Raw genomic sequence first — 16,656 nt, 5'->3', positions numbered from 1 at the left:
ATTTTGTCCTTAAGATATATCTTTGGTGGAAAGAGCATTGAGGCTTTAAGGCCAAGTGGAGAGATCACCCTGTGAGACAAACAGAAACAAACATATGGTTCATTTTCTTTTGAAACATCTCCCCAGATCCAATGAATTAGTTTTTTCCAAAGATGCTAATAAAAGGGATCATAATGGTTCATGAAACTGGCTTTGTTGAAAATATTGGCAAAAAGCCCTTGCCTGAAACATGAAATTCTTCAGATATTTCCAGGGGAGGATTAACATAATTAATTGAATTATAAAATATCAACAGGGGATTATAGAATTCCTCTGTATAAGACATACACTTTGCAGATCTCGGTAAGGTTCCCTAAAATGTCACGTTTCCATGTTACAACATACTGGCACTCCATTTTGTTTATGGGGGCTTTCTTTTCTTTTTTTGTGCCCCAAACTGTAAACACCTTTTGAATTTTTTCAGTCTTCTTCTGCTGCTTTTGTTTCTCATTCCTGTTCAGATAACTGGCATATGTGAATGAGAGGAGGTTGCAGTGCTTCAGAATACTCCTTGTGGTACTGCCTCATTATGGAAGCCCTCTGATAGAAAGCTGTCTTCTTTGATTAATGTATTAAGGGCAGTGGTGTAGGTGGGCCATGGTGCATATGGGCAAATCAAAATTCCCCCCAAGTCAGTGCAGATGGGTTTTTTTTTGTAATTATATATATATATATATATATATATATATATATATATATATATATATATATATACACACTCTGAGTATCACTCCACAAAGAAAACCTTAACCCATTACAAACCCTGCACCTGTACCAGGCCATCAGAACCCATTACAATATCTGCATCACCTGCTACACACACAAGCAACTTCTGGTCTCTCAGACCAGGCAACCCTTTCCTTTCCTACCCACCCTGCTTGCGGGGTGACATACTCAGTTCACCTGTCTTCTATGTTGCTCCTGCTCCCGCTGGAGGACCCGCTGCTGCTGTCACTGTCCTCAGTTCCACTTGTCTCTTCCTCTTCCTTGCAGTTACCGCCCCCTCCTCCGCTTGGGGGAAGTTGGAAGGTCCTGTGCCACATGTCTCTGTGCCAGGTAACTTTGGCCACATCCTCCACTACCAATTTCTGGTAGTAGTTCTGGAGTTCACTCAGAGCCATTTTCACACAACCTCTACTACCTCATTGCAGATGTGATCATTTAGCTTCAGAGGGAAGGGAATTGAACACCTGGTTTGAAATCGGTTCTTAACACAGACTCTGGTGAGACTGGACTCAGGCCTGTTAAGATGATACTTCAAGCACCAGGTGCAACTCTTTCCAGGTGTTTGGAACCCTAGCAAGCACCCCCCACCACAGGCTAATCAGCCCTTGGCAGTATGCTAAGCTGGATATGCCTATAGGTATCCTGATTGCCTAGGAAGTCCCTTGTTTAAGCACAGCTGTGGCAACTGACCACAGGCTCCTTAACTCTCTTCTGAGTTTGCCTTACCTCAAGCTCTTGTCTTGTCCCTGTGCTCTGCTTTTGCTTCCAACCCTTTGGCCAGCTCTTTACTTTAGACTTCCAGCTTGAGCTTGCTCTTTTTGATGATGGCCTTAACCTCTGGGCTAGATTGTTTATGCCCTGGTTCTATTACACCTGGAGTTTTTGGACTGGCAAAGCCATTTAGAGAGTTTGTTAACACTTTAGTTTAATGGTTAACTTTCTGTGCCCAGTGGAGCTCTAACGTTAACAAATACACAGTAAGTGCCTGGCAATGGCAGGGTACTGATTGGATAAAGGATGATGTAGGATGAAATATGAGCACGAATCCACCATTGTTTTCAGTTCAGGTTGTGCAACTGTTATGCAACTTTCTCTGGCAGTCCAGGCGTTCATTGAGGGGATTATCTGCCTTGTGGTTACTGCAGGTTAAAGGTCTGCACATGGAAGTTACTGTAAATTCAAACCCTACTTTAGTTCTTAGTAACTCTAACTTGTACCCTTGCTCTTCACTTACAATGTTCCGATCAGAAGCAGTGAGTTTACCAAGCCATTAAAAAGGAATCACAGTTATTTGAGCAATTTACTTCACATGTAAATCTGTGCAGGGCTTGACTCCACATCTCTAAAACCTGCCATCTGCTAGCTCTTTGTACAATGCTTAGTACAGTGATCCTGTTCTGTGCTCTTGAAACAGGTAGGAAGTAGAATGGTGATTGTTGCGGGTGGCTGCGTGATGCTTTTGACAGGAATATTTGGAAAGATTGGAGCCATGTTTGCCAGCATACCAACACCCGTGATTGGAGGAATGCTGATTGTGATGTTTGGGATCATCACTGCTGTGGGAATTTCCAATTTACAGGTAATGCACTTCTTACCATTAATAAATGTCCTGAAAGAAAATGTGGCCTGCATTCAGATTCCCTATCAGCCTGGTTCCTGGCAAGGGTCTATATCACAAGGCGTCAAGGATGCCCACGCATGCAAATGCAGCTGTTTAGAAGTTGGACACACCTAAGCTTGTAATACTGAGCCCCAGTACCTGTCACAGGTTACATGTGTGCATGTGTTTCTGTAGCTATGTGCTTGCACATACAAGCATTTCTCCTTGGGACCAGCCAGCCCATAGCTTTTAATCGTTTTGAGCCGCATGCGTTAACATATGCAATTTCTCTCTACAGTATGCAGACATGAACTCCTCGAGGAACCTGTTTATCTTTGGGTTCGCTATATTTGCAGGTCTGACCATTCCTAACTGGGTAAAGACACGTTCTCAAGTGCTAGAAACAGGTGAGAGATAATAGCATGGAATTCGTTATAAGCCGTTTGTTTGGTAGGAAATGGAAGCATAGATTAATAGAGATATTGCGTGAAATGTAGCCTGTGGACATTATAAATAAAATCCCCAAAAGTTTTCTTTTGACTGGTACTTCTTCCTTCTGGATGTGTTAGCATTATAAAGCACCCGTAAGAGGAGGAATTGTTTTTTGTTATTAAATGAACAAATGGTTGAAAACATGATTTACAGTTCTATGGATGCAGCTTATTTTTATATATTCCAGTATAAGGTACTACTGGCAAAAAAACGAGTTCCATGTTACCAGAGTTGAACCATGATTGGAGTGTGTGGTGTCCTTAATGTTGGTGTTCAATAAAATATTGGATTTGAAGAATAAAGGACCTATGATTCTCCTGCTAATTAAATCAGGGTAGCTGCATGGAAGTCCCATGTCTTTGAACTCTTAGGCTGTTCATCATGTTTGCTGAAGTTAATGTCTCTGCCCCAAAGATTCTTTCTATGCATCTGTTAGTCCCCTTTCTTGCTTTGGTTACTACATAAATTAATAATAATGTGGAATAAAGATGACCCACATTAGGCAGCAGGATAATTCAATTTTATGTTGTCAGGTAGTGATCCATCATGGAGTATGGTTCTTTCTTACTGCTTCTGAGCTGCAAGTCTCTCTTCGACAAGGTGATATGACTTGTGGCAGATGCTCATTGCTTCTTCCCTGGTCAAATGTGTGTCTCAGCATCACTGACTGAAGCTTTATTTTTTCTTTTAGGAATCATACAGCTAGACCAAGTGATCCAGGTGCTTCTCACGACTGGCATGTTTGTGGGTGGATTTCTGGGGTTTGTCCTTGATAATACTATTCCAGGTATGATTGGCTTAAACAGTTGAATCAACTAGGCTGTTCCTCTGCAGAATTTATTTACTAATCTCCCTTTCCAACCAGTAACAATTCAGCTCCTCTAGTGGAAGCAGCAACAGGAGAGCTAGTGTAGGTATAGGCCTGTCATTGCTAGCAGTTTAAGTGTCATTCAACTCATTGCAGGTGACAATTAAAATTAGAGATAGTGGGGAATGTTCTAACAAATTGGTTTCTTGTTGGGAACTGCTAATTCCTTGAAACAGAAATGCTTTGTACAGCAATATCAGCCTCAATAAAACTTGAACTGGGAAGGGCTCCTCATGTCTACCATGCAATTTTTTGTCAAAACAAGAGCGAGAGAAAGAAGGGAAGGAACAATGGTCCTTGGGCATTCACCTGGCATGTGGGAGACCTTCACTCAATTCTCACTCCAAATCGGACAGAGCAGGGCTCTTTGCAATTTTGAGATGAGTCTCTTTCATTCCCTCCCGTGGTAGATTTTCACTGAAAAATCTTGAAAAGTGTTGGTTTTGTCCTGATGTAGGAAAGGGGAAAAAATAACCTCTTGCAAAATTTCATAGGATATGAAAGCTCTAATTTTTAAGTCTTTTGTATACACTAGGATTTTTACTGTTGAAGCAAAGCTGGTGGTAGCAATGTGGGAAATAGGAAAAAATAAAGCCTACTGTAAACAAAGCCTTTCGTGGATGATCTCTGGAGAACTACTATGTAGTATCTGCTGCTGGTACTACTAGTGGGAACAAGGCTTCTCTTTTTATCAGGCTTGGGGGAACTGGGAGAATGAAGAAGGAGCAAAGTTGCACTTGGGTTACTTCTCATAGCAGAAAGGCAGGCCTGTATTTTCAAATAGTGTTTTAACTGTACTCAGTGGGCAGAATCCTATTTCACTTTATATGCCTAAATATCAATTACCCATATTCAAGAACAGGGCTGAAGAAGAGTCTGCTTAGTGACTAACCTGTGACTGGTAAATGGAGCATTGTTCTGGGAAGTAGACTGAAACCTGCTCTGGATGAGCGGATTTAATATCTGCTGCTGGTACTGCTAGCAGGAACCAAGGCTTCTGGTTTTTATCAGGTTTGGGTAAACTGGGACCCATCTCCTACATCTTGGGTGAGGGCTCTAATGGTAGGATGCTGAGTTAAAATATGGGGGTGGGGGGTACTCAGCCTTATTTCTGAGTGGCTTGCAGGACCATTTAATTTCAGTAGGGGGTGAAACAGAGTCCAGAATGGTATGTAAATGCCCAAAATAGCACTTATATATATGAGTAACAACCATTTAGGTGTGTCGTGTGAAATGGGATTCTCCCCAATGTGCCACTAGTGCATTATTTCCCAAACTGTTGTCTGTGGACCATTGGCGCCCCATTAAAACATGGTAAATTGACCACGATTATACTGGTGTCAGTGTGCTTTTAAAGTGTTTTTAATTGAAAAAAAATGATGTCAAGGGTGCAAGACTGGCAGTGGTCTGTGGGTCCCAAATTTGATGGAGCTGTAATCAGGAGAGATTCATGCTTGTAACACTGTTGCATCAAGCAGAATATATTCAATAGTTTCTGTTTGTTGAGGGCTTTCTACTAAAAAAGGATAAAGATGAGATGAGGATCAATAGATCACATTATATTACTCCACTGAAAGGGTGGCTGTACTGAGGGTAGTCTAGTACCAGCACTATATATGAAGTATGCTGAGTAACTTTATATGCCCACAGCTGCAGACACATGACAAATTTACTAATTTGACTTTACCTAGAGGTAAAAGTCAAGCAGACACATGATATACAGTCTTCCACCAAAGTTACTCAACCCTAGAGTGAGGGTATTCCTTAGAAAGAGCGGAGTAGTTATAGATGAGGGTAAATTACATAGTTTGCATGTCTGCTTCCATAGTCAGATTCATCCTTGGGTAGTTGTTTGCTTAATGCAAATCGGCTCCCTTGACCCCTAGGCTAAGTACAGGCAATCAAAAAGCCCGAAGCTGAATCGATTCAATCTTCGCAGTTTAGTCTAAGCTGTGTAAATTGTACCAATAAGCATGTGAACACATTCACTTTTGATTCTGGAAATGCAGCTACATGCTTACAGTGGCCCAAGCCAGAAGATCAGGGTGATGGAGTGTTATAGGGTGGGAGTGGTGGGGGAAGCTATAGCCACCACCCTGCTCATTTGGAGCAGACAGCTTGGGCCTGTCGGGACCCAGGGCAGCTGGCCAGCAGCTCTCCCTGACTCCCACCTGGGCAGATAAGGGTCTGGGGCCGTAGAAGGCCGTTAGGCGGGTACTTGTGACGCGTGGAGTGGAATTAATTAGGCAGATGCTTATCGGTTGCAAAGCAAGATTATTTACTCACGCCGTCAAGGTGGTGAATAGCGGAGGTCAGAGATACTTGGTTAGTTACAGCTTAAAGTTCGAAGGTCGGTCTGCATGAAAGTCTTTGGTCGGGCAGATAAGCGGAGAAAAAATCGGGCCGGCAGGTCGTTGATTTACGTCTGATAAGGTCGAGATGGGGGAGACTGACAAGCGATCAATTTGTCAGTTATTCTCACGCGTACGTTCAGAGGTTTTTTCAGGGGTGTGCGCGGAGGTCTCCCGTTCTTCACGGAAGTGAAGACGGGTTTTATTTGTGTAATAGCCAATTGCTTTTCGCCACGTCATAAATTTAATTAGAATCGCCAATTATCTAGCGGTCTTCGCTAGGGTGTTATCTCACAGGGTTACTCCCTGTTTTCTCTGACCAGTTATAATGATTTATGTACAGCACAGAAGGCTAAGTTCTATTTCATGTTAGTGTTGCAGTTATAAATTTCTTTTTGACATGCGCAGCAAAAAAAAAATGGTTACTATCATTATTGTTAACCTTTAGTTAACCTAGTGTAGAAAAAAACTGTTTTGAATGGTTTTACTTGTTTGTGACATGGGCACTACTTAATTTGGTTGTGACATGCCGCCTTGCCCATGGCACAGCAAGTCACATCATGTTTACATACAGACCATTTTGTTCATCATTGTTAGTGTTTGGCAAGCGGGTGTATACAAAAGCAAAAAGCGTCGTTAACTTCGTTTTGAGATATTGTAAAATTCAACAACTAAAACACACAAATATAACAATGGCTGTTATGATTAATGGTAAACACAAGATAATCAAAGACGCCAACACTTGAATTAACTTAAACGCAGTAAACTGGAACCCTTGATTTTATATAATCTTTTCTAATTCGGTTTTTTAAGGTAACTGAGAGTGCGGTATCAGATTAATGCCCCCTATACGGAGGGTTTTTATAATTGTGGCTTATTATACTTGAGTTAAATTGTAGCTCTGAAAACACCAATTTTCTGTACCATCATTAGCGGCCTTTCTTCATTTCTTCTACTGTCACCTCTCTTCCCAAATCGTTCCTTTTCCTCTTCTTTGAATGTATAGGTTCCTTTAGAACCTTGACTACTTGCCCCCTTCCATCATCATCTCCCTCATCTCTTTCTCACGTCCCCTCAATTAATGCTTCTGTCCACACCCGACCTTTCTGTGACATCCCCCAAACCTTCAGACTACCAGTGCTGTTTTCTCTCAATAATTTAGAGCTTTCCACTCAAAACATTATGACTTGGCTTCACTGCGTAAAGTCTCGAACCAGTTTTAAAACAAAACAAAACAAGTATGTATAAGATCATTAATAGGAAAAAGAAAAACCATAAAATGAGTCGTTAGTTATGTCTTTGGCCTAAAATGACAGAAGGTTCAGGACCGAGTTGGAGGTTTCGAAGTTAGCTCCATTTGCCGAGGAACCTGTTGGTAACAGCAGGAATAGAGCGACGACCCTGCTTGCGACATATGAGCAGGCGGCCATTGTGGTGTTGACCCGGGTGTGTTGCAGGTTGGTGCTTGGTAATTCTCGCGATCGGGCAGTCACAGATTGCCACTTCATCACCGCTGGGCCTACAAGGGAACAAAACAAACGAACAGACAAACAAAGAAAACTAAAAAACAATTAAATTGTCTTTTGTATATCTACGAGCATAATGTCGTAGTGGTTGGAATAGTTCATCGATGCCCCCTTCGAGTAGTTGTTTGTTGGGGCAGGCTGCGGTGTTATCCGGAGTGCGCTGTTAGGCATGGATGCCTCCGGGGCCCAGACCGGTTGGTGGTATCGGTCGAGGTTGGTAGCCTAGTATATGTGCCAGTTGTCGTTGTCCCGCATCTTCTAGGACGTGCAGCCGTTGTTTGGTAAGCGTGAAGTAGTTAAGGAGGAACCCAAACATGGCTCTTTCCTCCGGTGTCCTTTGGGATGGCAGTCTTGATTTTTTTCGTGAGTTGAATTGGGAATGTCTTGGTCCTTGGTATTCGACTGGATATGCAGTAAGGTAGCTTACGGCCATGGCTGAGTTTGCGGTGGCTGACTTCACAAGGGCTTGCAGTTGTGGAAGTTGACTTAAAAGATTTTCTGCTGGCTGAGTAACAAGCAGGTTGAGGAGAAGGCGAAGGTTGATGGTATCCTCTTCTCCATAAATCTCCATGCATGTTTCGATGACATTAAGGGTGGTGGTGGTGGTTGCACCCTCTGGGTTGGTTATTTGCTTGGTTATTGTTATAGGGTGAGCGGCTGTAGTTGTTATTGTGTCTGGTGGGAGGATCGGATTCTCGCTCGTTGCCCCCTCCCTGTGGTACGGAGGTGGGGCCGTTGGGAGCGACGTCATCTCAGGGGGCGGGCTTGCTGGGTGGAGTCCCACCTGTTCTTCTGTGGCTCTGCCCTTCTTTTCCAGGTCCTGCGGGCAGCTCATATTTTTCTCGGTGCCATTTTCTGGTGGCAACAGAGGGTTTTGGCATGCTGCCATCTCCGCAGCAGCTTTGCTGACTGTAGCTAACTGGGTTTTTAAGTTTGCATTTTCACGCAGCAGGAGTGACACTACATTAATCATCTTTTCTTTGTCCCACTCGGAGCTTCCCCACTCCTTTCCAACTCCCTCCTCTCCTCTAAGCGAGAAGTAGCCGCTGACGCACCCTGTCTCCGCTCCGCTCGCTTGGTGATAAGCGATGTGAGCCCATAATTCATCCGCGTTATCTACACGGCGCCCCCCACTACACCAGGGGCAGTTCTTAATTAATTCCCACTCCATCACATTTCCCCTTGATCCTGTTCGTGACGCCATGTCGGGACCCAGGGCAGCCGGCCAGCAGCTCTCCCTGACTCCCACCCGGGCAGATAAGGGTCCGGGGCCGTAGAAGGCCTTTAGGCGAGTACTTGTGACGCGTGGAGTGGAATTAATTAGGCAGACACTTACCGGTTGCAAAGCAAGATTATTTACTCACGCCGTCAAGGTGGTGAATAGCGGAGGTCAGAGATACTTGGTTAGTTACAGCTTAAGGTTCGAAGGTCGGTCTGCATGAAAGTCTTTGGTTGGGCAGATAAACGGAGAAAAAATCGGGCCGGCAGGTCGTTGATTTACGTCTGATAAGGTCGAGACAGGGGAGACTGACAAGCGATCAATTTGTCAGTTATTCTCACGCATACGTTCAGAGGTTTTTTCAGGTGTGTGTGCGGAGGTCTCCCGTTCTTCACAGAAGTGAAGACGGGTTTTATCTGTGTAATAGCCAATTGCTTTTGGCCACGTCATAAATTTAATTAGAATCGCCAATTATCTAGCGGTCTTTGCTAGGGTGTTATCTCACAGGGTTACTCTCTGTTTTCTCTGACCAGTTATAATGATTTATGTACAGCACAGAAGGCTAAGTTCTATTTCATGTTAGTGTTGCAGTTATAAATTTCTTTTTGACATGCGCAGCAAAAAAAAAACCGGTTACTATCATTATTGTTAACCCTTAATTAACCTAGTGTAGAAAAAACTGTTTTGAATGGTTTTACTTGTTTGTGACATGGGCACTACTTAATTTGGTTGTGACAGGGCCAAGACTAACCTGCCTAACCTGTGAATGGGAGTTTACAGGGGAGATGCAAAGCATCCTGGGATGCTGGGAGACTATGAGTTATCTTGAATCTGGAAGGGATCTGGGACAGAAGTTCAATAAATTGATTTAACCTAAATCTGGTCAGTTTAATTTAATCTAATTTAACATTAATTGTCTAATCTAATACTACGTCCTTCTAGGTTCATCTTAAACTGGTTTCAGCCATTTTGGAAGAAGTTGATGTGCACTGAATTTTTGTTGTGTTACAGATTTGAACTGGCTTCAGATCACTGATACCAGTTTGTGTGTAATTTCTGTTCCTAGCCCTAGTGGCCATATGCTGCAGTAGTGCCTCCTGCCAGTACAGTGATTCTCAATGGGGGTGCTGTGATATCCCATTAGGGGTGCTGAGCTGCCTGTCCCTTGTGTGAGGTGGTAAATGCTCTCCTTTCCCTGTCTGGTGCCCTGTGTCTACCCCAGTTACTCAGTGGTGCTTGTGGCTGTTCTTCTGGGGACTGCTGCTGCCCTCCCCTGCCCCTCTCCCATCCCCCATGGCAGCCTTTGTCAGCTGCCCCCATGCTCCAGCAGTGTGCTTTGCTGTGGGTAGGTGGACAGATGGGCAGACATGGGGCCACATTTTTGTAGCCTGACCTGTCCCCTTTGATCCTCCCACACTCCTGGGATTGGCAAGCGGAGCCATGGGGGTGATCGCCAGTTTGAGGCATTGCAGGAGGAGCCTTGATGGTGAGGGCTGCCCTTCCCTTCTTAGGTAAAGACCAAGGGTACTGAGGGGGAAGACAGTGAAAAGAGGAGGGCACAGCAGGGTTAGGTCCTGCTCCCACTGCTCTTACTTGGACCAACCAAATTGGTGGTTCTTAACCTTTTTGACCTCAAAGCACCCCTCCATGTCTTTTCTGCATTTAGATCGTAGCTTGGTGATTCTCAGCTGGAGTACTGCAGAATTCAGCAAAGTTATGGAAGGCATCTTGAGGTTAAAAAGGTTGAGCATCACTGTGCTAGTGGCTAGTTTGGGAGAACTGAGCATGTGTCCTTTCCTGAGTACAGAGGACAATCTCCGGGAAATTAGTAGTAACTGTGTTGCAGTACTGTGTGTGCAGTAACTGTGTTGTGTGTACACACCCTAAACTTGCACTGATGGTCTTTTAATTACTGTCCTCTCCTGTCCTTTTGGTAGGAAGCAAAGAAGAGCGAGGAATCCTAGCCTGGAAGGAGTCCCATGGAGTGGAGTCTGCCGAGTCCCAGCTTCTTTCGGAAGTCTACAGCCTTCCATTTGGGATTGGCACGAAGTTCTGCACAGCCTCTTGGATTCGGCACATCCCAGTGTGCCCCAAGAGGCCATCTGGATCCACAAGAAAGGAGGAGCCAAAAACTCTTGGAGAAGAGAACAGTGTCCCAATGAGCTCAGAACAAGATGCAGAGATGGGCATTGATACAAAGATATAAGCCTGTGGCTGGGAACTGAATTCACTCAAAATGGACACCTAGCAGCTGTGATTGTACATGCCCTGATCTGAATAGGCCCAATAATGGGCAGTGATGTTAGAGGATGGAGCGGGGGAATAGTTGACAAGACCTGTGCTTTCTGTTTCTAGCTCTGCCACTAACTCATTGTGTGACCATGAGTCAGCCACTTAGCCTCTCTGTGCCTCAGCCTGTCCCACGGTAGCAAGTATAAATATTGATTGGAGGCACAGCCTAGACAGAAGCTAAGTAACGCTCCTGAAGGGGACTTGATAACCCTTCCTACCTGGAACCTTGACAGCCCAGCGCATACACAGCAAAGACGCTTTCCCTCTCCCGTTGAATAGCTGCTCAGCTGGAGCTGTGAGGTCTTCCTTCTGCTCCTAGCTAATTATTGGATGTGATATAGTGTACATGTAAGTTGGTGCTGGACCAGGATGACCAGGCTGATCTCTCTCAGTACTAGGCTCGGGGAATAGGGATGAAGGGAACGCTCTCTTCTCTGTGATCTCTCTGTGTGGGAAAAAGACAAGGGGCGGGGAAATTGGGAATGGGAATTCCAGCCTGGGGAGAGGAAGAGAAGAAAAAAAGGGTAAGGGAGAAGGTCAGTATTCTGATTAGATTTGAAAGGAATGCTACTCTGCACTGGCGAGGTCAGAAGCCCATGAGCAGTCAGAGTTAACCAAAGAGCCCCACAATCTCTGTGCCCCTGCTTGAATTGTGACAAACGCTGAGAAACCCCCAAGCAGCCTTACGGTACCTGGGTTAGACAAGTGCAATAAAAGGCCAAGTATTCCTAACACGCTGTTTTATCAAAGGCATGCATTAAATGACAAAAACAGAGTTCTGTCTTTATCATTTTCTGTGAAGAGCCACTTTTGGCTTGGGGACTGCTGTCTAAATGAGTACTGCTGATTTTGAGGAAAGATGGCCTTGTGGCTGTGGGTAGGGAGGGACAAAGAATAACTTACCACAGTATATGAGAGGATTGGCTTTACTGTACTTCAGCTGCTCCTTGGAAGCTGCCTGTGTGCATATCTTACTTTGTGGTAAGGGAAATCTAAGCTGTGGTAGCTTAGGTGTCTTTCATATGAAAGTTAAGTTGTGTCCTGGAATAACATAAATCACTGGGCTAGGGTTTAGAAGGTCTCCATTCAGTTCTTGATTTTGCTACTGGCTTTCTGTATGTCTACGGGTAAATCACTAGTCTCTTTGTGTCCTGGTTCTCTAGCCACCAAGTGAGAAAACATTTTGTCTGTCTTGGGCTTTTGAAAGCTACCCTAATACAGATCCTTAATAAGAAGCTGATATCATCCCTTGACAAAACCAAGATACTAATACTATCCTAGGCAAACCACTGCTGTACCTACCCTGCATCCTCCAGTGACATACTTCTGTTCAACCTGTATTTAAACTCATTTAAATTAATGAGGGGACAGATTCACCTTGGATGCTATGGAGCCCATTTAAAATATAACTGATAAGCAAAAATAAAGAGCACTTCTTGTGTGATGTGCAGAACTGGGCTGTAGAATTGGGCTCACACATATCTGAGGGTAAGTTTCTCTTTGATTTCCTGGTTGACATTACCAAATGTAGTGCACTGTCCCTGTTCTCTGGTTAGAGGAAAACTCTTTGAAAAGTTTAAGCTGGAACCAGATCATGTAGAGACAGATGCATGGGCTTGATTTTGTGTTGTAACTAGTCACTTTGACCAACATCTATTATTTCAGTGGGACCAGTCACAAATTGAACACTTGCCTGAGTCTTTCCACGATCAGGACCTAGAACTGTTACCTCTTAAGAACTGTCTTCCTCATGTTTTGTACAGCACTGAATATGGAGTACTTAAATAATGTGGAATGATTATTTTTTTGTACATGTCCTATGGTGTTTTCATCGAGAATAATCTTTCAAAGGATCTTTGCGTGCTGCTTTAGGGTTGGCTTTCACCACTGGCTAAGTTTTGTTTGCCCACAGGACTTTCAAACATCATTACATCCACTGCTTTCTTAAATTCCTGTCAGTTTGCTGGGGGGCTTGTTTTGATGGAATCCATCCTCAGCAAATATTTGTTGCCTCTGTATATGGTGGGAAAGTGAGAAGGGTTCAGTAGTACCTACTAGCATCATATAATTATGTAGGTTTTTATTATATTCAGTGCTAAAGTTGTCATTGCTGATGTCAGATGTGGCAGTGACACACAATAAAACTTTATATAGAAACTAAGTTATTCTTTCTGACACAGATGGCATATTTTTTAGGGGGGGAAAGATTTAAAATATATAGCAGAGTAATGATTGGGGGACTGCAGTTGAGTTAAGATTTCAAAATGATTTTAGTTGTAACTCATTTAACATGCTCTTAATATTTTAGCTCTCCTTTACTTCCTGTCCTACAGTTGTGGTCTAGTGTTTCTGTGTAACATGTTCTTCTTGTGTCTTCATTTCAATAGTAGTTATATATACCAGTAGAGTGTGTGTGTGTGTGTGTGTGTGTGTGTGTGTGTGTGTGTGTATACACATACATACATACACACATGTATATACACATACATACACACACCAGTAGTAATATATACCATATATACCAGTAGTGTATGTATGTATATGTGTGTGTACACACACACACCCCCCCCCCCCAGTAGTGTGTGTATATATATATATATATATATATATATACCATATATACCAGATTTGTGAATCCTGGGATGCTGTAGGGAAAACACCAAAGAAATATATTTTTATTGGTAGGTTAGATTGCAGAGGTTAAAAATTGGGGTGATATAACAGCCATGGTTTCTGGGAGAAAAATATGTGCTTAAATACAGTTGATTCTCCCTCCCACACTATATTGCACAAAATTTACAAAAGCCAGAGATATCTTAACTCACACTGCTCCTCCATCTTCATTTTACTGGCTTAAGTCCAGGTTGACATTTAGAACCAAGCCACATACAAAGCAATTCAGTGAGTTAATTCACTAGCCTTTCATATCCAGAGTCCTAGATTAAAATTCTGTTGCATAAAATAAGGATAATTATAAGCCATTAGTTCATGTCACAAAGATGCCACATTCTTTGCAAATGATGGATTGGTAGAGGTGCTGCAGGTCAGTTCTGGTACAGGATGGGGAAGGAGATTGGGACTGATAAACTAGCTAGCTCAGGGGCAGGCAATTATTTTAGGCAGAGGGCTGCTTACTGAGTTTTGGCAGGCCGTTGAGGGCCACATGACAGGAGCCAGGGGCAGATAAATATTAATTTTCTAAATTTTTTAGGGGCCCCGCAGGCTGGAAAGAATGGCCTGGCGGGTTGCATCCAGCCTGCGAGCTGCATTTTGCCCACCCCTGAGCTAGCTCTTCTTGGAAGCTTCAGGGTGAAGTGCTTGCCTCCTGTGCTGCTATTGCTTACGCTGTGATCCCTGCATAGAGGAAACAGAACACAAGGAATGGATGGTGAGCTCTTAGCATTTGTATGAGCTCCTTGTAATTTTGGAGACTGTAGATATGTGCAGTTTTTTCCTCATAATTCATTGAGGTAGAAGTCTGGAGAATAAGAGTCTGAAATATGGGCTTGCAGGCATATTGTGGCTGACATTAATTTAAATTAGTTTAAATATAAGTGATACTGTACTGTGATATTGTAGCCATGATGGTCCATATGCAAGAGGCATGGATTTTTGTGGATAATATCTTTTATTAAACTAAATATATAGGTGTCCTGGGGAAGGAGAGCCATCTGTCTCTTTCTGTGTTTGTACAGTAACTACAACATCTATGACTGCAGCTCTTCCATGCTACCACTCTGTAGATGATTAAAGTTTTGCTTGTGTTAAAGAGCATATGGATGGTCAACTCCTGAGTCCTGAGGATGGGTACAAGGGTACCTGAAAGCTTGTCCATGTCCCTCCCAACTATACAGTTGGTGGAAAAAAAGATAAAACTCTCTCTCTTTAAATATAAATATAAGCTATGATAGGAAAGAAAAAAATCTGCTATAGATTTGATTAGAGATTATAAAATATGATAGAGGGGGTTCCGAAGAAAGACAGTTTTCATTGGAGAGTTGTCCCAAATGAGCACTGCATGGACCACTGTTCATCATTTATTGTAACAGTTACCCTATTACCTTGAGCTTCCTCATGCTGTTTGTTGAATCTACCTGTTCCTTATATTGTAAGATCTGTAGAGCCGGCACTTCAGTCTGGGCAGCATCAAGCACAATAGAGGCCTAAGTCCTGAATGGGTTCTGAAGACAGAGTGAAGCATAAACAGATGGTAAATATAGCCAATGTCTTATTTAATAGAAAATTAAAAAAGATAGAAAAGAGGTAAACTACTAGTGGGGCTGTAGAGCTTCATCTGATCCACTTACTGTAGCGAGGCAGACTGTTAAAGGTATTTAGGCACTGAACACTCAGTTATACACTTAAACACCTTTAAAATCTGACCCTTTATAATCTCTTAATTTGCAAGAGGTAAGATTTTAGTTTATTTTAACCATGCAGGAGTCTCTCTGATGCCAAGCCACCCTATTGATTTATGCTGACTGGTGACCGAAATGTTTAAACAGATTTCAATTCATAGCTATGTCTCATCTAGCTTGCCACCAGTGTCTCTAGTATGCCTCTAAGATTTTATTGTAAATAACTCAAAATCTGTGTGTCCACAAAATAAAGCTGAGCTTGTGACATCATACCACAGTTCTCATTGCCAGTGAAACAACAGCTTCTCAGACATTGCCTGCTGTTATTGGCTATCACTGGTAACTTGATAACACCTAGAAGCTTCGATCAAGTGCTAGGTGTTGTATAGGCATACAATATATGCAGTTATATGTAAAAATGCTTGGCAGGGTAGAAATGCACTGGCAGAGAGGGATTTGGCAGGTATCTAATTGCACTGTACTGAGCAGCATGGTACTGAGAGTATTTTATCATTTGCTTATTTTCACATGCCTCAGAAGAGAAACATCTCTCCATGCTGTAACTGTAGCAGAGCCATTACACTGGTTACTCTTGCCTTATTTTTAAGTTCTAGCGGCCCTTGTATGCCTTGTGTTTAAAGCCTGCTTATTTCATTTCTTACCACCTCCTGTTGCCCCTGTTCTGCATCTTGTAGCTACTGGGCCTCTACTTCTCCTTCTGTTTGTGTCTCCCACTCTTTTCCCTGCTGTCTCCAGACTTCCTTGGTGCACCAGGCTGTATGTTTTCAAATTTTTCCCTGAAAACCCCATCCCCTGTGAAACCAGCCACCTGCTAAGGGACTGCAGCACATTTAAAATGTAATGGGCAGAAATTCAAAATCCTTTCCTGTCTCTTGCTCAGCAGACTGGTTTTTCACCTGGAAAAATAAAAGAACCTCTTCACTCCCTCCCCCCCCCCCCGAGCGTCATTATGGTTTCTGCTTTCTACCCACAAGGGTAACCGATATCTGTGTCACTTTGCAGTCTCACCCCACCCAAGCTTATCCTTTATTCAGGTTTCATGTTCCAGCTTGCCTGGTTTTATTACTCTCCTGATAAATTAGTGCATACCAGGTGTGACTGTCCAGTTTATGAATTTGGCGTGTGCCCAAAATTTAGGCCAACTGGCAAATTCCAGTTTGAAAG

The 16,656-nt window shown here is 43.1% G+C and overlaps 1 protein-coding gene across 2 annotated transcripts in view; it reads left to right on the top strand.

Annotated features, from left to right (window-relative positions):
* The window catches only part of LOC102570696 (solute carrier family 23 member 1), a 50,411-nt gene extending 34,668 nt beyond the window's left edge, over positions 1 to 15,743 (top strand). For both annotated transcript variants that reach the window (XM_019480803.2, XM_014595017.3), the window contains 4 exons: positions 2,180 to 2,344; positions 2,664 to 2,772; positions 3,549 to 3,644; positions 10,759 to 15,743. In XM_019480803.2, the coding sequence (XP_019336348.1) occupies positions 2,180 to 2,344; positions 2,664 to 2,772; positions 3,549 to 3,644; positions 10,759 to 11,027 (639 nt within the window). In that variant the 3' untranslated portion in view covers positions 11,028 to 15,743. The remainder of the gene's footprint in view (positions 1 to 2,179; positions 2,345 to 2,663; positions 2,773 to 3,548; positions 3,645 to 10,758) is intronic.
* The last annotated feature ends 913 nt before the right edge of the window (positions 15,744 to 16,656 follow it).

The sequence above is a fragment of the Alligator mississippiensis genome, chromosome 4 (genome assembly GCF_030867095.1).
Source record: "Alligator mississippiensis isolate rAllMis1 chromosome 4, rAllMis1, whole genome shotgun sequence".
NCBI lineage: Eukaryota > Metazoa > Chordata > Crocodylia > Alligatoridae > Alligator > Alligator mississippiensis.
This window is presented reverse-complemented; position numbering and strand designations above follow the sequence as displayed.